Source organism: Dendrobates tinctorius, unplaced genomic scaffold (genome assembly GCF_039654945.1).
Source record: "Dendrobates tinctorius isolate UK_male_01 unplaced genomic scaffold, ASM3965494v1 ptg000155l, whole genome shotgun sequence".
Classification (NCBI taxonomy): domain Eukaryota; kingdom Metazoa; phylum Chordata; class Amphibia; order Anura; family Dendrobatidae; genus Dendrobates; species Dendrobates tinctorius.
Window position 1 is genome coordinate 5,320,377 of NW_027361822.1, and position 22,803 is coordinate 5,343,179.

The following is a 22,803-nucleotide window of genomic DNA, read 5'->3' on the forward strand; positions in this document are numbered from 1 at the left end:
ACACTGGGCAAAACAGTCACTGAAAAAGACCTGGGTGTATGGGTGGACGACAAACTCACATTTAGTGGCCAGTGTCAGGCAGCTGCTGCCAAGGCAAATAAAATAATGTGATGCATTAAAAGAGGCATAGATGCTCATGAGGAGAACATAATTTTACCTCTATATAAGTCACTAGTGCGACCACACTTAGAATACTGTGTACAGTTCTGGTCTCCGGTGTATAAGAAACACATAGCTGAACTGGAGCGGGTGCAGAGAAGAGCGACCAAGGTTATTAGGGAACTAGGGGGTCTGCAATACTAAGACAGGTTATTAGACTTCGGGTTATTTAGGTGGAGAATCGAAGGCTTAGGGGTGATATTATTACAACGTATAAATATATGCGGGGACAATACAAAGACCTTTCTAATGATCTTTTTACTCTTAGACCTGTGACGGGGACAAGGGGGCATCCTCTACGTCTGGAGGAAAGAAGGTTTAAGCATACTCACAGATGCGGATTCTTTACTGTAAGAGCAGTGAGACTATGGAACTCTCTGCCATATGATGTTGTAATGAGTGATTCCCTACTAAAATTTAAGAAGGGACTGGATGCCTTTCTTGAAAAGTATAATATTGCAGGGTATATACACTAGTTTCCTTAATATTGCGTTGATCCAGGGAGCTAGTCTGATTGCCGTATGTGGAGTCGGGAAGGAATTTTTTTCCCCAATGTGAAGCTTACTGTTTGCCACGTTTTTTTTTTGCCTTCCTCTGGATCAACATGTTTGGGCAAGTTAGGATAGGATATGGGTTGAACTAGATGGACTTAAAGTCTCCCTTCAACCTTAATAACTATGTTACTATGTTACTATGTATGTTACACTTATTCTGTTGCAAAAATTTAAGCAGCTCTTCTTTGATTGATGGCTTTTGACTATCCATCATCATCTTGATTACATTCCAGAGGTTTTCAATGGGGCTCAGGTCTGTAGAATGGGCTGCCCATGAGACAATTTTGATGTGGTGGTCTCTTAATTTTTGACAGAACTGTATGTCCTCCTGTGAATTCTCTGATTTTTAACACAAGTTGATTTTTTTTTGTATGACATTTCTAAACATGAAAATGATTTTTCCCAGTGTGAGTTCTTTGATGTTCAACAAGATTTGATTTCTGTGAAAAACATTTCCCACATTCTGAACATGAAAACGGCTTCTCTCCTGTGTGAATTCTCTGATGTCTAACAAGGATAGATTTCTGATTAAAACATTTCCCACATTCTGAACATGAAAATGGCTTCTCCCCTGTGTGAATTCTCTGATGTGCAACAAGAACTGATTTCTCTGTAAAACATTTCTCACATTCTGAACATGAAAATAATTTTTCCCATGTGTGAATTCGTTGATGTTTAACAAGATTGGATTTATGTGTAAAGCATTTCCCACATTCTGAACATGAAAATGGCTTCTCCCCTGTATGAGTTATCTGATGTGTAATGAGACTTGATTTAAAGCTAAAAAATTTCCCACATTCTAAACATGAAAATGGCTTCTCCCCTATGAGAGCTCTTTGATGTTCACCATCGCTTCTGTTATTTTTATTTTGCTTAACAGTCTGCAAAGAATCAAAAGATTGGAGCTGTTGAAAAGGATCAGATGACAGCTGTTTACTGTGAAGGTTTGAAGGTATATGTGAGGTATGCTCTTTATATGGTTCTGGCTTGATACCTTCATCGTCTGCATTAAGGTATGAAAAAATCAGATATTTCTCTGAGCTCGTAGTATAGTTATCTGTCAAAAATAAGAACATTAGAATGTTTCAATATTGTAGCCTCAAAAGTATATTCTAATATTTAATAACAATTCTATATGTAATATCTTGCAACTTGCAGTAAATTACCCGTATTTTTCTAACTATAAGACAAACTGGACCATAAGACGCACCTAGATTTTAGAGGAAATTAGGAAAAAAAACTGAAGCAAAAAATGTGGTCAATTCTGTACTTAATATCACCTATCCTGGTATATATGGTCCCGTCATCTCCATCCTGATACACATGGCCCCTCATCCCCATCCTGGTATGCATGCCTCCTAATCTCTAGTCTGGTATGCATGCCACCTCATCCCTAGTCTGGTATGCATGGCCCCTTCATCCCTATCCTGGAAGGAATGGGCCCCTTCATCCTTATCCTGGCAGGAATGATCGTCCTCATCCCTATACTGGTATGCAGGGTCCCCATCTCGTACAAGTATGCATGGCCCCATCCCTATCCTGGTATGCAGGGCCCCATCATTGAACTGGTATGATTGGCCCCCATCCCAGTCCTGGTATGCATGGCCCCATCATTATCCTAGTATGATTGGCCCCATCCCAGTCCTGGTATGCATGGCCCCATCATTATCCTAGTACGATTGGCCCCATCCCAGTCCTGGTATGCATGGCCTCATCCCGTTCCTGTATGATTGGTCCCATCCTTATTCTGGCATGATTGGCCCCATTCCGGTCCTGGTATGATTTGTCTCATCCTTATTCTAATAAAAGTACACATATTTAGTATTGCCACATCCGTAATGACCCACCCTATAAAATTTTCCCACTTGTTAACCCCTTTAGTGAACCCCTTGAAAAAAAAAAAAAAAAAAAAAAGCAAAAACAAAGCTTTATCATACCGCCGAACAAAAAGTGCAATAACGCACAATTAAAAAGACGGATATGAATAAACATGGTACCGCTGAAAACGTCATAAACGAGCCGCCATACAGCATCATCAGTGAAAAAAAATCAAAAAATTATAGCTCGCAGAATAAAGCGATGCATAAATAATTATTTTTTATATAAAATTGTTTTTATTGCATAAAAGCGACAAAATGTAAAAAACGACATAAATGAGGTATCGCTGTAATCGTACTGACCCGAAGAATAAAACCCCTTTATCAATTTTACCACACGCGGAACGGTGTAAACGCACCCCCCCCAAAAGAAATTCATGAAATGCTGGTTTTTGTTCATTCTGCGTCCCAAAAATCGGAATAAAAAGTGATCAAAAAACGTCACATGCCCGAACATAGTACCCATAAAAACGTCAACTCGTCCTGCAAAAAATAAGACCTCACATGACTCTGTGGTTAAAAATACAGAAAAATTATAGCTCTCAAAATGTGGTGATGCAAAAACTTTTACAATAAAAAGCGTCTTTTAGCGTGCGACAGCTGGCAAACATAAAAACCCACCATAAATAGTAAATCAAACCCCCCTTTATCACCCCCCTTAGTTAGGGAAAAATAATAAAATTAAAAGAAAATGTATTTATTTCCATTTTCCCATTAGGGTTAGGGTTAGGTCTAGGGCTGAGATTAGGGTTAGGGGTGTGTTGGGGTTAGGGTTGGAGTTAGAATTGGGGGTTTCTACTGTTTGGGCACATCAGGGGCTCTCCAAACGCAACATGGCGTTTGATCTTAATTCCAGCCAAAAAGTCAAATGGTGCTGCTTCCCTTCCGAGCTCTGCCATGAGCCCAAATAGTGGTTTACCCCCACATATGGGGCATCAGCGTACTCAGGACAAATTGCACAATAACTTTTGGGGGCCTGTTTCCCTTGGAAAAATAAAAATTGGGGGTGAAAAGATCATTTTTTGGAAAATATATGATTTCTTAATTGTACGGCTGTACGTTATAAACTTCTGTGAAGCCTCTGGGGGTTCAAAGTTCTCACCACACATCTAGATAAGTTCCTTGGGGGGGGTCTAGTTTCAAAAATGGGGTCACTTGTGGGGGGTTTCCACTGTTTAGGCACATCAGGGGCTCTCCAATCGTGACATGGCGCCGATCTCAATTCCAGCCAATTTTGCGTTGAAAAAGTCAAACGGCGCTCCTGCCTTTCTGAGCTCTGCCATGCGCCGAAACAGTGGTTCTCCCCCACATATCAGGTATCAGTATACTCAGGACAAATTGCACAATAACTTTTGCAGTCCAATTTCTCCTGTTACCCTTGGTAAAATAAAAAAAGTTGGATCTGAAGTAATTTTTTTTGTGAAAAAAAGTTAAATGTTCATTTTTTTAAACATTCAAAAAATTCCTGTGAAGCACATGAAGGTTTAATAAACTTCTTGAATGTGGTTTTGAGCACCTTGAGGGGTGCAGTTTTTAGAATGGTGTCACTTTTGGGTATTTTCTATCATATAGACCCTTCAAAATGACTTCAAATGTGATGTGGTCCGTAAAAATAAAATTGTGTTGTAAAAATGAGAAATCGCTGGTCAACTTTTAACCTTTATAACTTCCTAAAAAAAAAAAAAAATTTTGGTTCCAAAATTGTGCTGATGTAAAGTAAACATGTGGGAAATGTTACTTATTAAGTTTTTTGTGTGCCATATCTCTGTGATTTAAGGGCATAAAAATTCAAAGTTGGAAAATTGCAAAATTTTCGACAAATTTCCGTTTTTTTCAAAAGTAAACGCAAATTATATCAATGAAATTTTACCACTAACATGAAGTACAATATGTCACAAGAAAACAGTGTCAGAATCACCGGGATCCATGGAAGCATTCCAGAGTTATTACCTCATAAAGGGACAGTGGTCAGAATTGTAACAATTGACCTGGGCATTAACGTGCAAACCACCCTTGGGAGTAAAGGGGTTAAAGCAATGTCCATTTAACCTTTTTCTCAGAGACCTAAGTGTACCTCAAAAATATTGCATTCCACATTCATATTTGAGGAGCTAGATTACAAACTTGGAGTCACAGTTAAGAAACATGATGCTGAACATGTTTTGGGTTGTGTTGTATTCAAAATTAAAATTATCTTTCCCATGTATAATACTCAACAACTACAGTTTTGCTTGCCACATTTGAATGACACAAGAAAATTAAGAAATAAAGTGCTCTGAGTTTCATGTTTTCTTCTGGTACTGAGACTACTTCAGGATATAATGTTCCTAATGGACTTTCCTTTTTTGAACACAATCGTCGGTTTCTTTCAAATTATATTCTTTTATTCTTTAGTATATGGTCCATGAGTAGGATGTCCCAGTGTTTTTTCTAAACTATGGCTTATGGTTTAATTTGTTTGATTAAAGTACATTATGAAAGTCAGTAAGGCTATGTACGCACGTTGTGGATTTGCTTGTGGAAATTTCTGCACGGTTTCTGCCTCTCTTGGCAGAAAACGCAGTTGAAATTCTGCACGGTTTTGATGCAGATTTTCATGCGGTTTTACATGCGGATTTGTATGCAAAACAAATATAAGTGAATATTATATATATATGAAATATTCACTTATATTTGTTTTGCACACAATTCAATATATATATCTCAAAAAAATAAAGGGAACACTCAAATAACACATCCTAGATCTGAATGAATGAAATATTCTCATTGAATACTTTGCTCTGTACCAACTTGAATGTGCTAACAACAAAATCACACAAAAATCATCAATGGAAATCAAATTTATTAACCAATGGAGGCCTGGATTTGGAGTAACACACAAAATTAAAGTGGAATCTAATGTCCTTAAAACAAGTCAAAATGAGGCTCAGTATTGTGTGTAGCCTCCACGTGCCTGCATGACCTCCCTACAACGCCTGAGCATGCTCCTGATGAGGTGGCGGATGGTCTCCTGAGGGATCTCCTCCCACACCTGGACTAAAGTATCCACCAACTCCTGGACAGTCTGTGGTGCAACGTGACGTTGGTGGATGGAGCGAGACATGATGTCCCAGATGTGCTCAATCGGATTCAGGTCTGGCGAACAGGCGGGCCAGCCCATAGCTTCAATGCCTTCATCTTGCAGGAACTGCAGACACACTCCAGCCACATGATGAACTCCGGTGAACTCTCACAGCAGCTCAATAATACACTGCTGAAGCGATTACCTCCTGTCAGTGTATCGCATGAGGCCGGGTAGAGCAGTGACATCTACCGATGTGACTTCTACGCGTGAGATCACCATGGGAGACTCGGATTACCTGGACTATAGCGGACAGGAAGTATATGTTGGTTTATTATTTTGCATTATTTCTAGGAGACGAGGGCGTCGGGGATTTGGCGTGAGGTGAGTATAATGGGTTTTTATTTTTATGTGAATATGTATGTAATTTTAAATTTTTTTTTTTTAACTGTCAGCACAGGCGCCGGCAGATACTACTCTCCCATCAGCGGCATCTGCTGTCACTGTTATCAGTGATAGCAGACATAGCCCGATGGGAGTGTGGGGAAGATGACTTGACGGACAGACGTGACTGGAGGTAGGAGGGGACGGTTTGTGCACTATAGACGGAGATTGGCAATGACAGGGGGGTAACAGCTGGAAAGATAGAAAAGGGAGTGCAGTACCTAGAATTGACCACAATATGGCAGGGGGGAGTGTTATGAATGAGTCACCGAGGAGGAAAAAACAAAAAGCAAGCTAAGCCCAGAAAACCGGCGAGGTTGGTAACTAGCGGATTGCAGACCCCTGATCCTATCCACAACAACTAGCAGTAGCCGTGGAGCGTGCCTACGGTGGTCCTAGACGCCTCGTCATGGCCGGAGAACTAAATAAGCCTAAAGAAAGGGAAAATCTAAACTGCCCCAGAGCAGACCCCAAAGCAATAGACAGCCCCAACATGTATTGTCGGTGAAACAAGATGAAAACACAGACACAGATAGAAAGATAGGCTGTGCAAACAATGGGGCCCTCACTAACTAGAAAGGACAGGAAAGAAAAGCTGCTGTCTGCAATCACGCAAAAAACCCTGCCAAAAAAATGTCCAACACGTCTGATAGGAAAAGGCCCTGAAGTGGCTAGAGTTCAAATCACTATATCAGCACTCAGGTATATTCTGAAGACACAGCAAAAGAGATCAACTGATCAGAGACAAAATAGGGATTCAGCCCAGTCCCAGCCAGGGCTGGCTGAACACAAAAACTAAGTAAACCAGACAAAACTCATATGAACAATAGCAGAGAAAACTTAGCTTTAGGAAGGCAGGAACCAAACTGGAAACCAGAAGCCAGTGTCAGGAAAAATTACCAGCAAGAAACTAGGGAGTCGGCTGCCTTAAATCCAATCAGAAACTCCTGATGTCCAATCGCAATCCTCTTCCTCAGGTGGCCGGTCTCTGCCATTTAGATCAGCTTCATTACCTCCCTTCACCAACAGAGGGAGTCCAGATAGAGAACTCACTACTTCTCTGTCAGCACAGCCAGCTCCATAACCCTCACCAGAAGCCAGAGGCAAACCCGAAAATGAGCTCACAACAGTACCCCCCCCCTTGAGGAGGGGTCACCGAACCCTCATCCACGCCACCGGGCCGATCAAGATGGGCCCGATGAAAAGCATGAACCAATCTAACGGCATGAATATCAGAGGCAGAGACCCAAGAATTGTCCTCCTGGCCATAACCCTTCCACTTGACCAAATACTGGAGTCTCCGTATAGCCAGACGAGAATCCAGTATTTTCTCTACCTCATATTCCACATTACCTTAAACCAATACAGGGTCAGGAGGTGCAGCCATAGGAACTACTGGCTCAACATATCTCTTCAACAGCGTCTTATGAAACACGTTATGGATCTTAAACGTAACAGGAAGAGCCAATCGAAAAGAAACCGGATTAAGAATCTCCTAAATCTTGTAAGGTCCAATAAATCTTGGCTTGAACTTTGGAGAAGCCACCTTCATAGAGATATTCTTTGATGACAACCAAACCATATCACCCACTTTAAACCGGGGACCAATGGTCCTATGCCGGTTAGAAAACTGCTGGGCCTTTTCCTGGGAGAGCGACAACTTATCCACTACTTGGTCCCAAATCTGCTGCATTCTCTCTACCACAGTGTCAACACTTGGGCAGGCTGAAGATTCCACTTGCCCTGAAGAAAATCGAGGATGAAACCCAAAGTTACAGAAAAAGGGCGACATCAAGGTGGCAGAACTAGCTCTATTATTTAAAGCGAATTCGGCCAAGGGCAAAAATGAAACCCAATCATGATGATCAGCAGATATAAAACATCTCAAATAGGACTCCAAAGTCTGGTTTATTCTCTCCGTCTGCCCATTGGTCTGAGGGTGAAACGCAGAGGAGAAGGACAACTGAATTACCAGCTTGGAACAAAAGGCTTTCCAGAATCTGGAAACAAACTGAACTCCTCTGTCCGACACAATGTTCTCAGGAATCCCATGCAACCGAACCACCTGTTGTCAAAACAAGGGTACCAACTCTGAGGAAGATGGCAACTTTGGGAGTTGTACAAGATGGACCATCTTAGAGAATCTATCACAAATCACCCAGATAAGTCATTCTCTGAGAGACAGGAAGATCAGAAATAAAATCCATTGAAATATGGGTCCATGGCCTCTTAGGCACCGGCAAGGGCATCAACAAACCACTAGAGCGAGAACAGGGTTTAGACCGGGAACAAGTCCCACAGGACTGCACAAAATTCCTGACATCACGAGATAAGGCGGGCCACCAAAAAGACCGACTCACCAAATCTCTGGTACCAAAAATACCTGGATGACCAGCCAATGCGGAGCAATGAACTTCAGACATCACTCTCTTCCTCCACTGGTCAGGAACATACAATTTTCACATAGGACAACGCTCAGGTTTGTCCTCCTGGAATTCTTCCAGAGCACGTCTCAAATCGGGCGAGATGGCAGAAAGAACTGCCCCCTCACCTAGGATGGTAGTAGGCTTGGTCACAATAGGAGAATCAGCAAAGAAACTCCTAGAAAGGGCGTCTGCCTTAACATTCTTAGTGCCTGGAAGAAAGGAGACCACAAAATCAAAACGCGTAAAAAACAAGGCCCACCTAGCCTGTCTAGGATTCAAGCGTTTGTCCGACTCAAGGTAAATCAAATTCTTGTGGTCAGTGAGGACCACAACTTGATGTCTAGCTACCTCCAACCAATGTCTCCACTCCTCAAATGCCCATTTCATGGCTAACAATTCCCAATTCCCCACATCATAGTTGCATTCAGATGGGGAGAACTTTCGGGAAAAGAAGGCACAGGGATTCATTTTAGACGTCACCGGATCTTTTTGGGACAAAACAGCTCCTGCACCAATCTCTGAAGCATCTACTTCACCTGAAAAGGAAGTGAGACATCAGGTTGCCGCAAAACCGGAGCAGCAGAGAACCTCCGCTTCAGCTCCTGAAAGGCCGAAACAGCCTCTGAAGACCAATTCAGCACATCAGCACCCTTCTTAGTTAAATCAGTCAGTGGTTTAGCAATACCAGAAAAATTAGCTATAAATTTATGCTAAAAATTAGCAAAACCCAAAAACTTCTGGAGAGCCTTCAAAGAAGTGGGTTGAACCCAATCATAAATGGCCTGTATCTTGGCCGGGTCCATTTCAATAGTTGACGGAGACAAAATAAATCCCAAAAATGAAATCATCTGTACACCAAAAAGGCACTTCGATCCCTTAACATACAAGGAATTCTCCCTCAAAATCTGGAACACAGTCCGAACATGTTTCATATGAGAATCCCAATCCCTGGAAAAGATCAAAATATCATCCAGATAGATGATCAAAAACTTATCCACAAAGTCCCGGAAAATATCATTCATGAAGGATTGGAAGACAGAAGGGGCATTAGTGAGCCCAAAAGGCATCACCAGGTACTCAAAATGTCCCTCCGGAGTATTAAACGCCATCTTCCATTCATCCCCATGCTTGATGCGAATAAGATTATACGCCCCCCTGAGGTCAAGCTTAGTAAACCAGCAAGCACCTTTAACTCTGGAGAATAAATCAGAAATCAGGGGTAACGGATACTGAAATTTAACCGTAATTTTGTTGAGGGAACAATAGTCAATACAAGGCCTTAATGAACCATCTTTCTTGGCCACGAAAAAAAAACAAGCACCTAAGGGCGAAGAGGATGGTCTAATATGACCCTTCTCCAACGACTCCTTAATATAAGATCACATAGCCTCGTGTTTGGGTACAGATAAATTGAAAAGTCGACCCTTGGGAAATTTACACCCAGGTCTCAACTTAATTGCACAGTCATAACTCCTATGAGGAGGCAAAGACGCAGACTTGCTCTCACTAAATACATCATAAAAATCAGCCAAATAGTCAGGAACATCATGCGACTGGGGAGAGGTGGAGAAAACAGGAGTGTCGCCAAGAGCACACCGACAACCGCAACTCACCACAAAAAAACAGATTTCCAATCCAAAACCGGATTATGGATTTGCAACCAGGGAAAACCCAGAACAATGGTATCATGTAAGTTATGCAACACCAAAAATCTGCAATTTTCTTGGTGGTCTGGGGCAACCCGCATTATCACCTGGGTCCAAAACTGAGGTTTATTCTTCACCAAAGGAGTAGCCTCAATACCCCTCAAAGGAATAGGCGTCCGCAGAGGAGTCATAGGAAAACCACAACGTTTAGCAAAATCCAAGTCCATTAGATTCAAGGCCGCTCCTGAATCCACAAAAGCCTTCGCGGAGGAAAATGTGGATAAGGAGAAGATCAGAGTAATTGCCAAAAGAAACTTAGGTTGTACACCACCCACAGTAAATGTGTGTGCAAAACGTTTCTCTCATTTAGGGCAGACAGAAATAACATGAGAGGCATCTCCACAGAAAAACACAGCTTATTATGCCTTCTAAACTCCTGACGTTGCGCCCTAGACAAAACTCCATCACATTGCATAGGTTCAGACATTTGTTCAAAATGTGGCAGCGTCTCCCGTGTAGTCTTGTGTTCACGTAAACACCGATCAACTTGAATGGCTAATGACATAGAATCGTCAAGACCAGAGGTAACAGGAAATCCCACCATAGTATCTTTTAAAGTCTCAGACAAACCCTTCTGAAAGAGAGCTGCCAATGCACTATCATTCCATGTAGTAAGGACCGCCCACTTTTGGAATATCTGACAGTATAACTCTGCATGATCCTGACCCTGGTTCAATGCCATTAGGGCTCTCTCAGCTTGATCAATAGCATTAGGTTCATCATATAACAACCCCAAGGCTTGAAAAATGCATCCACATTAGTCAAAACAGGATCTTCAGGTGTCAAAGAAAACGCCCAATCCTGGAGATCGCCGGGCAGCAAGGAGATGACAATTTTAACCTGCTGCGCAGAGCTCCCCGATGAGTTAAGCTTCAAGGCAAGAAATAATTTACAATTATTCTTAAAATTCAAAAATTTAGACCGATCCCCAGAAAACACATCAGGAGCAGAGATCCTTGGTTCAACAGCATGTGAATGAGTGAGATAGGCGGAAATTCCCCGCACTTCAGCAGCGAGCTGCTCCACACAATCAGATAGTTGCTTAATCTCCATCAAGGAGAAAAAGAGAAAAAAAAAAAAAAAGAATCCTCCTACGGCCTCAGAAAAAAAAAAAAAAAGAGGAGAAAATATACATACGAAAAAAAAAAAATTCTGACACTTTTTTTTTTTTTTTACAATTCTCTCCTGCTTTTGAGTTCCCTAGAATCTGCGGTATGGCTGGTGATTCTGTTATGAATGAGTCACCGAGGAGGAAAAAAAACAAAAAGCAAGCTAAGCCCAGAAAACCGGCGAGGTTGGTAACTAGCGGATTGCAGACCCCTGATCCTATCCACAACAACTAGCAGTAGCCGTGGAGCGTGCCTACGGTAGTCCTAGATGCCTTGTCATGGCCGGAGAACTAAATAAGCCTAAACAAAGAAAGGGAAAATCTAAACTGCCCCAGAGCAGACCCCAAAGTAATAGACAGACCCAACATGTATTGTCGGTGAAACAAGATGAAAACACAGACACAGATAGAAAGACAGGCTGAGCAAACGATGGGGCCCTCACTAACTAGAAAGGACAGGAAAGAAAAGCTGCTATCTGCAATCACGCAAAAAACACTGCCAAAAAAATGTCCAACACATCTGATAGAAAAAGGCCCTGAAGTGGCTAGACTTCATATCACTATATCAGCACTCAGGTATATTCTGAAGACAGAGCAAAAGAGATCAACTGATCAGAGACAAAATAGGGATTCAGCCCAGTCCCAGCCAGGGCTGGCCGAAAACAAAAACTAAGTAAACCAGACAAAACTCATATGAACAATAGCAGAGAAAACTTAGCTTTAGGAAGGCAGGAACCAAACTGGAAACCAGAAGCCACAGTCAGGAAAATCACCAGCAAGAAACTATTGAGTCGGCTGCCTTAAATCCAATCAGAAACTCCTGATGTCCAATCGCAGTCCTCTTCCTCAGGTGGCCGGTCTCTGCCATTTAGATCAGCTTCATTACCTCCCTTCACCAACAGAGGGAGTCCAGATACAGAACTCACTACTCCTCTGTCAGCACAGCCAGCTCCATAACCCTCACCAGAAGCCAGAGGCAAACCCGAAAATGAGCTCACAACAGGGGAGTGTAGTTCAGGACTTGACATCAGCTTAGGGCTTAGGAAACCGCTTAGTCATGGGGACGGGGAGATAGGAACCCAGGAGGGGAATTCCCAGTGAGAGAGGAGATAAATAGGATAGGACAGTGTTCCAGGCTAGGCTAGTCCCGGGAGGAGCTCAGGAGAAGACTCAGGACAGAAGACAGAGAACAGTGAAGAGCTCGACCAGGGGACTGACAGGAAGAGACAGTCAGGGGGGTGGCCCTGACACTACGGACCGCAGGACAGACGAGGCCCCGGAGATACCGATTGGACGACGACCTCTGGCAGGTGAAGCGCTGGCGGTAGATTGGGCTAGGACAGCCCCAGTGAAAGATCAGCGAGGGACGTCATCACGACTGAAGGAAAGGTGAAGGTACCCGGGCCTGGATACGGAGAGCTGTAAACGTGCTGCGGTGTATGGCTACAGTCGTCAGGAGGACGGCCAATAAAACCGGATCTGTTACAACTGAAATCTGCCTCCGTTTCGTCTTTGCATCTTCTGGTGTCTGTGTCGTCTGGACGTGGTAAGCAGTGGACCACCCCCCAATCTGGGCCCCTACCTCAGGAGCAGTAGTCTCATCGGTGCATGCCTGCTTTCTTACTGCAGGTCACAGTCAGCTGTGGAATCATGCTGACATCTGTCAGTATGATCCCGCAGCGCTATGACTGACAGTACCGGCGGTAGCATTACCGCACTCAGCCGCCAATAACCGCACACAGCCTCAGACACACGCATACAGCCGCGCACACACACGCAGACAGACACGCACATATTCTCCATTCACACACTTTTCCTCCTTCTGACATCATTTCCTTTTCTTCAGTGTTTTTGGCAGCAAATCCGCAAACATTTTTACATCTGCGTTTTGCTGCGGATTTGTCTGACTCAATGGAAGTCAATGGGTGCAGAAACGCTGCAGATCCGCAAAAGGAGTTGACATGCTGGGGAAAATAAAACTCTGAAAATAAGGATGGAAATTTCCGCAGCATGTGCAGAACAATTCAGGAATGCCATTAATTAAAATAAGTAATCACTTGCGTTTTTGGAGCATTTCCGCTGTGAAAAAACCAGGGCTGTGGAGTCGGTAAGCCAAACCTGCGACTCCGACTCCTCAATTTCCCTTACAAAGACTCCGACATATATTGCTTATATTTAAGTGAAAAATTTATTGTAGTACAATGTGAACATCAGACATTTAATCATTTCAATGATCCAATAATCAAGATATTTAGATAGAACAGAATATCTATTTATTGGAATACAACTTTAGAACACAAAACTGTAATAAATTGTAAATATGTAATACACTGTATAATATCGATTACATACATACGGTACAGACCAAAGTTTGGACACACCTTCTCATTCAAAGAGTTTTCTTTATTTTCATGACTATGAAAATTGTAGATTCACTCTGAAGGAATCAAAACAATGAATTAACACATGTGGAATTATATAATTAACAAAAAAGTGTGAAACAACTGAAAATATGTCTCATATTCTAGGTTCTTCAAAGTAGCCACCTTTTGCTTTGATTACTGCTTTGCACACTCTTGGCATTCTCTTGATGAGCTTCAAGAGGTAGTCACTGGAAATGGTCTTCCAACAATCTTGAAGGAGTTCCCAAAGATGCTTAGCACTTGTTGGCCCTTTTGCCTTCACTCTGCGGTCCAGCTCACCCCAAACCATCTCGATTGGGTTCAGGTCTGGTGTCTGTAGAGGCCAGGTCATCTGGCGTAGCACCCCATCACTCTCCTTCTTGGTCAAATAGCCCTTACACAGCCTGGAGGTGTGTTTGAGGTCATTGTCCTGTTGAAAAATAAATGATGGTCCAACTAAACACAAACCGGATGGAATAGCATGCCGCTGCAAGATGCTGTGGTAGCCAAGCTGGTTCAGTATGCCTTCAATTTTGAATAAATCCCCAACAGTGTCACCAGTAAAGCACCCCCACACCATCACACCTCCTCCTCCATGCTTCATGGTGGGAACCAGGCATGTAGAGTCCATCTGTTCACCTTTTCTGCGTCGCACAAAGACATGGTGGTTGGAAGCAAAGATCTCAAATTTGGACTCACCAGACCAAAGCACAGATTTCCACTGGTCTAATATCCATTCCTTGTGTTCTTTAGCCCAAACAAGTCTCTTCTGCTTGTTGCCTGTCCTTAGCAGTGGTTTCCTAGGAGCTATTTTACCATGAAGGCCTGCTGCACAAAGTCTCCTCTTAACAGTTGTTGTAGAGATGTGTCTGCTGCTAGAACTCTGTGTGGCATTGACCTGGTCTCTAATCTGAGCTGCTGTTAACCTGCGATTTCTGAGGTTGGTTACTCGGATGAACTTATCCTCCGCAGCAGAGGTGACTCTTGGTCTTCCTTTCCTGGGGCGGTCCTCATGTGAGCCAGTTTCTTTGTAGCGCTTGATGGTTTTTGCCTCTGCACTTGGGGACACTTTCAAAGTTTTCCCAACTTTTCGGACTGACTGACCTTCATTTCTTAAAGTAATGATGCCCACTCGTTTTTCTTTACTCAGCTGCTTTTTTCTTGCCATAATACAAATTCTAAAGTCCATTCAGTAGGACTATCACCTGTGTATCCACCAGACTTCTGCACAACACAACTGATGGTCCAACCTCATTTATAAGGCAAGAAATCCCACTTATTAAACCGGACAGGGCACACCTGTGAAGTGAAAACCATTTCCGGTGACTACCTCTTGAAGCTCATCAAGAGAATGCCAAGAGTGTGCAAAGCAGAAATCAAAGCAAAAGGTGGCTACTTTGAAGAACCTAGAATATAAGACATACAGTATTTCCAGTTGTTTCACACTTTTTTGTTAATTATATAATTCCACATGTGTTAATTCATAGTTTTGATGCCTTCAGAGTGAATCTACAATTTTCATAGTCATGAAAATAAAGAAAACGCTTTGATTAAGAAGGTGTCCAAACTTTTGGTCTGTATATATATATATATATATATATATATATATATATATATATAGTAAGGATTCGACTCGCTTAGGTGCGGCGGGAGTCAAACATGAGGCACGTTCCTTTAAAATTTCACAGGGTTTATTACTCCATAAACCAGAGACAGCACATAAACAGTCCTTAGCTGGGCTGTGTTCCCTCAGGTCCTGTGCACACAGGTCAGGGCAATGTCCAGAGCAGCGCTCTATCTGCAGCCGCAGACACAGGAAGGCTTCTCCTTCCTTGGAACACAGACCACTCTCTGTAGTGTCCCACCTGGACACATGGAAGTCTGTCCACACTCTGCCAGACCTCCTCACAGTCTCCCTCACATGTGCCAAACACCTTAATTACATAGACCTGTAACCACACCCATAGGTGAGGTATGGACCACATGAGCTGGTCACATGGTCAGGACTTCACCACAGGTCCTGAACATACACATCTTCAGGCAAAACGGAGTACATTCCGCACCCAGTGCACTAAATGACATCTTTAGTGCTCATGTACACTATAGGCAAAATACTCCGGGTTGCATCGCAGGGAGCATCCCTCCATGTGACATATCTCCCATTAACCACGCGATCACCTGTCACACCACATATCCCCCTCCTCTGCCTAAAGCCGTGGGGCTTGGCACTTTCTATTACTCGACCAGAGATCCTTCTCGGTCGTCTCTGCCAGTCAAATCGTCTATCAAAGTCAGGCCCTGCTAGTGATCTCTTCAGTAGGCGTCCCTTATCCGACTCTGTCTTGTTCTTTGATAAAGATGGGCCCACGTCAGACCACCCGCATCCCTGGCGGTCAGTATGGTGTTGCGACTCCCTTGCCCCCATACCTCTTGTCTGGACTGACTCTTTGTCACCACGTCTTCTACAGGGTCTCCTGCCTAGGTCACTCAGCTCTGAGCTAACTGAGGCATCACTACTTCCTCTTCCATCAGGCCACCTACTGTCCTCTCTCTGCTGGCCATTTCTCCTAAGGTCTATAAGGTCCCGAGAGCAGCTCTTCCATTTATCTCTATGTACTCTCTTATCTCCATCTTTAGGACTTCCAGTCTTAAGTGAACCTCTTTGTCTTTCTATACCGCGAGTTGAAGGAGGCGGCCATCTTCTTTCCATTTCCTCCAGCTCTCTACTGATCTGCTTCTTCTCAAGTCTTAGCTGCTCTACTTCTTTCAGGTATGACACGCGATACTCCAGGAGCATCCGGATATTCCCAAGGCTCTCCATGGACCCAACAATGAGGAATGGAACCATCCCATCTTCATCCTTGTCCTGGGCTTCGTCATCAGCCAGAATCCTCACTCTCATCACGCCAGACCTGTTCACCATGTCCTGCATCACTTTCCCAAACCTTCCGATGACTTTCCTCACCAGACCTCCGGGCACTTGAATGATGTCTTCTGCAATGCCCTGCTGACTTTGAACTTTCCTCGCACACTCTAGACATCGAGCGGCTTCTTTTTTTCCCCAACAGGATCATCTGCCTTGTGCGGAGGCATTGTAGATGCATATCCCTCAGGATAGTAACCCGCTTCCTTGTGACTTCCTTAGATGACAGTATGACCAGCTGCTTCGTCTCTGGTGCCCAGATCACACTACATGCTTCTATAGCCTTCCTAAAGGCCTCATGCACACCTTCCTCAGCACAGGCTTCCTGCATGTCTTCTGGTACTTCAATTACAACCTTGAAGGTCGTGGACTTGCTCTCATCCTGAACAGATGGCTCTGGGTTCCCTACGGACACTTCCCTCAAGATATCTGTCACGATTGGATGACTGTCTTGTGCAGCCCTTGGCTCACCATCTTCCTGAGATTTACAGTCTTCAGGACCCTTTTCCAAGATGGGCTTTGGCAGTTCTGCCTTGCTATCAGGCGGGCACGGCTGCTGTACGTCTTCGCCAATCCACTTCTCCCATAGAAGACCTTTTCCTACTCCACTGAGTTCTTGCAGAACTTTATCTCGCTCCTCTGCCAGGTAGCGACGCTCATCCTCTCTCCTGAGAATCTCCTGTTGATACTTCTCTTGGGCCTCTCTGAGCACCTCCATATCTTCCAACAGGGTCTTGTTCATGGTTTTACACGCTGACAGGTGACCTCTGAGCTCAGAGACTTCCTTCTCCAGCTCATCCACTCTGTGCTCAGTCACTTGTCTCAGTGCTTTGCCTGCCAAGAGCTCGGACTCTAGGTGGTGCAACCGCTCCACCTGCGCGGAGTTGGCGACTTCCAGACTCGCCACCTTCAGACACACCCTCGCCAGCTGCTGACACATCTCTTCGCGCCCTTGCTCCAAGTCTCGTAGGTGCGCTTCTACCTGGGGCAAACTGTCATTACACTGGATTCGTGCTTCTGTCTGACAAACACTGTCTTCAGCCCTAGTGGTTGCTACTGGCAATAACATATTACAGTCACGCCTGGTACCTGTGTCACACCCCACCGCATGGGAAATGTTCATGTTGCTCTCTGTTCGGGTGTCAGGTCCACTCTTTTTAATTACCACACCACTATCAGTCTCTCCCTGGTACCCGTCAGGTGACATGTCCGTAAGTGGGGCCGACGCACTGTTCTCTCTGGTCATGCTTAACTTAGGCCTGTCAACTTTAGGAGGCGGACTTTTCACACCATTACCTCCCATACACATTATATCAACAGACACTTCTCCTTTTGTCCACCAGTCCCACAGGGCTTCTAAGTCCCGCCCTATTACCATAGTATACTGTAAGTCTGGGTCTACTGTCACTACATGGTACGTGGAACTCTCAGTCGTGTCAATGTAGAGGTATGCTGTCAAAAGTTCTTTATCGTCCCCACCAAAGCCATTCACTCTCGTCACCGTCCCAGGCAACACAGAACGTCCAGGAGTGGTTTTTAGCACAGATACCGGACTCCCAGGGTCTAACAATCCCATCACCCGTTCTCCATCCAGCCAGAAGGGGCACTGTAGTGTCGGTTCACTGACCGAGCTACTCACAATCGTCTCATCTCCCAGCCCACCATCCGTCATATCACGAGACGTCAGGTCCTTAAGTTGGGCAGTTGTACTTTTTCTTCTGGTCAGTTCTACCTCTGACCTGTCCATGTCAGGAGCCATCACTATCTCAGTGTCCGCTGGCCCCACAGTCGAAGCATCTCCATCGTCCGACAAAACATCATCAAACAGAACAAAGTCCCGGCCCCTCTCCCAGGCATAGACTAAGTCCCGTGGTATCCCTCCACCTTGGCACTCACCACCCTTGGTCCCCTCAAACACTACTCTGTCTACTGCGTAGTTCACCGTGACCCCGTGTTTACAGCGAACCCTGACGTTTTTCTCGGACAGAGAGAAAGTGAGAGGAGTTCCTGTCAGAGTCACCTGATTCTCTGATTCCAGCCGACCAAAGGCTCCGTCCCGGTGCAGCATCACTGTACACATCTGTGGCCCGTCATTACTACCTGGAAAGGATATTCCACATTCTGAAAAAGACCTGCACATACACTGCGGTACTCCAGACGTACCTACTGAGTCACCCAGTGCTGTCACTTCTTCAAACTTGGCCCCTTTCTGGACCACCACCCCGCTTTGGGTTTCCACCCCCTCCCGGGACTCCACCCCATTTTGGGTTACCACCCCAATTTGGGCCACCGCCCCCTTTGGGGACTCCACCCCTTTACGGGCTACCACCCCGATTTGGGCCACCGCCCCCTTTTGGGACTCCACCCCTTTACGGGCTACCTCCCCGATTTGGGCCACCGCCCCCTTTTGGGACTCCACCCCTTTACGGGCTACCTCCCCGATTTGGGCCACCGCCCCCTTTTGGGGATCTCCCCATGTCTGTCCTGCAGAACCTCTTAGGCCACAGTTCACACAGTACAGTTTTTTTTTTTTCCTTCAGGCTGGTACTGGCCCTTTAAGCACGACACCACTTCTTTCTGGCACTGCCTCAGCTCCTGCCGTCGCTCACAAGCAGCTGCTGGTGTCTCTGCAGCTCCTGCTGCGTCGTCTTCGTGGACCCGCCGATCCACCGGAAGCCACTTGTTGCCCTCAAAAGGAAGAAAAAAACCACAAAAGCGCGCCCATAGGGCCTTACCAGTGCAGGTATAATGGGTATAACGACATAATACAGGGTACTCACCCTTTATAGTTGTGTAAAGCCACAACTACTGTATCTGCTTAGATATATGTAATAAAGCTGCAGCAGGATGGTGTAGACAGACAGCGTCTGCTACCAATGCTCAAATAGGAGATTCCAAAAAGAAAAAACATCAGGTCCCCGCGCTGCGAGACCTTCGTGACGCCCTCACCACAGCAAGCACTTTCGGGGTTTTTTTTTTTTTTTTTTCAGAGAAACGAGGAGAAAAAAAAAAAAAAACACATGCACAGTCTCTCACTGACTCTGGTCAGTGCAACACGGATTCCTGTCCGTTACCTGCTGGTGTCAGCCACACAGGTTCTCGGGTACCTTTTCTCCTCATAGGCATCCCACAAATCTCCATACAGTCATTTCCTCTGACCTCGGTCAGTATTACTCACGATTTTCCATACCGTCTGTGCTCCTGGGAATCGCTGCCCGCAGTCTGTCACCAATTGTAAGGATTCGACTCGCTTAGGTGCGGCGGGAGTCAAACATGAGGCACGTTCCTTTAAAATTTCACAGGGTTTATTACTCCATAAACCAGAGACAGCACATAAACAGTCCTTAGCTGGGCTGTGTTCCCTCAGGTCCTGTGCACACAGGTCAGGGCAATGTCCAGAGCAGCGCTCTATCTGCAGCCGCAGACACAGGAAGGCTTCTCCTTCCTTGGAACACAGACCACTCTCTGTAGTGTCCCACCTGGACACATGGAAGTCTGTCCACACTCTGCCAGACCTCCTCACAGTCTCCCTCACATGTGCCAAACACCTTAATTACATAGCCCTGTAACCACACCCATAGGTGAGGTATGGACCACATGAGCTGGTCACATGGTCAGGACTTCACCACAGGTCCTGAACATACACATCTTCAGGCAAAACGGAGTACATTCCGCACCCAGTGCACTAAATGACATCTTTAGTGCTCATGTACACTATAGGCAAAATACTCCGGGTTGCATCGCAGGGAGCATCCCTCCATGTGACATATCTCCGATTAACCACGCGATCACCTGTCACACCACAATATATATATATATATATATATATATATATATATATATATATATATACACACATACACACACACACACACACACACACACACACACACACACACACTATGACTTATTTTGGCTAAGATAAAGCCTAGATCCTCAGGCTACATTCACACTATGGGCGTAGCCAGGATCAAACCTGGGGGGGCAGAACCTCATACTGTTCTGCAGAATTTCATAATGCACACCTCAGCTGCTGCAGAACCTCATACTGCACAGCCCTACACTTGAAAATAAAGCCTGCACCTTAAGAAGATGTGGTGATGAATGCAGTCTATTTATTCCAACTATCAATTAATGTTGATGTGTTACTGAAGACGAGCAATGCCTGTCCTGGGCGTCCTTTTGGGCAGCTATGAGGTGTACCTGACTGGTGCTAAAAAAAAAGGAGTGTTAGTCTGTGTGCTATCCGGCTTTCATTCTTTTTGGTACAGATATGATATGGATAGACAGATATGGATAAATGGATATATAGATAGAGCAGATTTCTAATCTGCTTTTGCTATTAAAAACATTAGCTATGAGCTCAAAAACCTTTCAGGTGATGCCGTTTTTTAAAAAGCTGATCTGCTTTTGCAACTGAAAAACATATACTCAAAAAACGCAGGAAAAACGCTGTGTGTGAATGTAGCCTTAGATCAGGAACAGAACAGACATTTATAGGACATTTCATAACTTTCCCAAACTCCTATGAAAAAATATTCAGCATATTCTGCACTGAACTACTGTACCCAATTTATTATGTATTTTAGGAGTCTGAGTCGGTCCATTTTATACCGACTCCAACTCCACCAAAATGAGCACAGACTCCGACTCCACAGCCCTGGAAAAAACGATGCGGAAATGCAGCAAATCCACAACATGTGCACATAGCCTAAAGGTCTCTTACTCTTGAACATAGTGCACTCTTTTTGAGTCCAATTTTTATTATGCAGGTAAGATGCGGTAAGAATTTTTGGCGAATAACTTTTGTATAGAAATAACGACTTTAGAATATCTGACTGAAATCATTCTGTCTTGTAAAAAAATTTCTGATGAAACGATAATAGCTATATGGTACTTTTTTGGTCCATTGTTTTATATTGGCACTGTTGGCCATTGAGATTTTGTCTCTAAAACAAATATTGAAAAATATAGAAGGCTTTTTTAAGAGTGAAATCCATATCCCAAAACATTGAATAAAAAAAAATATATATTCAACATATATTTTAACAAGTCAGGAACGGAGTAGAATCAGTGACAGCATTTAATGGTCACTACTCACCTGTGTTATCTGTAGGAATCTCCTCTTTACACCGCTCATCACCCCTCACATATGTCTCTGTAGTATTAATATGGGGCAGATCTTCACCCTGAAATAAAGATTGTAAAAGTCACAGACAGATGTAGAATTCACATGAAATGACTGAGAAGAACAGGAAAGATCATAAATTAACGTGACGACCAAAAATGACAGCAGTATTTGTCACATAGTTGTAGGTCTCCGCTATAAATCCAACCTGTCGGCTCATAAATTTTAACCAGAAGTCTACATAACCAGATAATTGTGAGAAGCTCCAGACAACATCTAATGTCTATGATCAGCTTTATCCTGTCATCTCCACCAAGTATAAAACATGCACTCATTTTTTTCCCCACACTCATCAGTTCACCTCAGGTCAGCCAGGGACGTCACTGAGGCTGACCGGAGTCCCCTGGCTCACCTGAGGTGAAATGATGAGCGTGGGAAAAAAATTAGAAACTTTCCCATGCTCATTAGTTAATTTACAGCCAGCCGGGGAGGCTGCACAGAGATGAACTAATTCATTCTGGCAGTGGTTTACAGCGGGCTGGTCGCATTAGCACCGGTCCCGTTGTAAACCAGTTAACCCCTTCTGATGGATTGCAGCGGGGGACCTGACTGACCAGCGGAGAGGTAAGTATATTGTTGCTTTTTTGTTTTATTTTTTGTACAGGACCATGGTTTTTTTATGGATTAGCAGAGAAATAAATTTGGTCAAAAACTCGGTGTCTTTATTTCATTAAAATAATTTTTAATTAATGCTTGGGTGTATTTTTTAACCCTTTACTAGTCTAGGGTTAATAATGGAGAGGTGTCTTATTGACACCTCTCCATTATTATCCGGCTTAATGTCACCTTCCAATAGCAAGGTGACATTAACCCATTCTTATTAACCCATTAGCCACCACTACAAGGCAATGGGAATAGAGAGGCTAAGTGCCAGAAAAGGCGCATCTTATTGATGCGCCTTTTCTGGGGGCAGATTTTTATAGCCAGGGTGGGGCCACATACAATGGTCCCTCTC

General features: G+C 44.1%; 1 protein-coding gene across 1 annotated transcript in view; it reads right to left on the minus strand.

Annotated features, from left to right (window-relative positions):
* LOC141051169 (uncharacterized) overlaps window positions 1–22,803 on the minus strand; it is an 872,784-nt gene that overhangs the window by 283,865 nt on the left and 566,116 nt on the right. Inside the window, exons 11-12 of the mRNA XM_073548034.1 lie at window positions 21,762–21,849; window positions 1,096–1,770 (exon numbers count right to left, since the gene is read on the minus strand). Of these exons, the coding sequence (XP_073404135.1) occupies window positions 1,096–1,770; window positions 21,762–21,849 (763 nt within the window). The remainder of the gene's footprint in view (window positions 1–1,095; window positions 1,771–21,761; window positions 21,850–22,803) is intronic.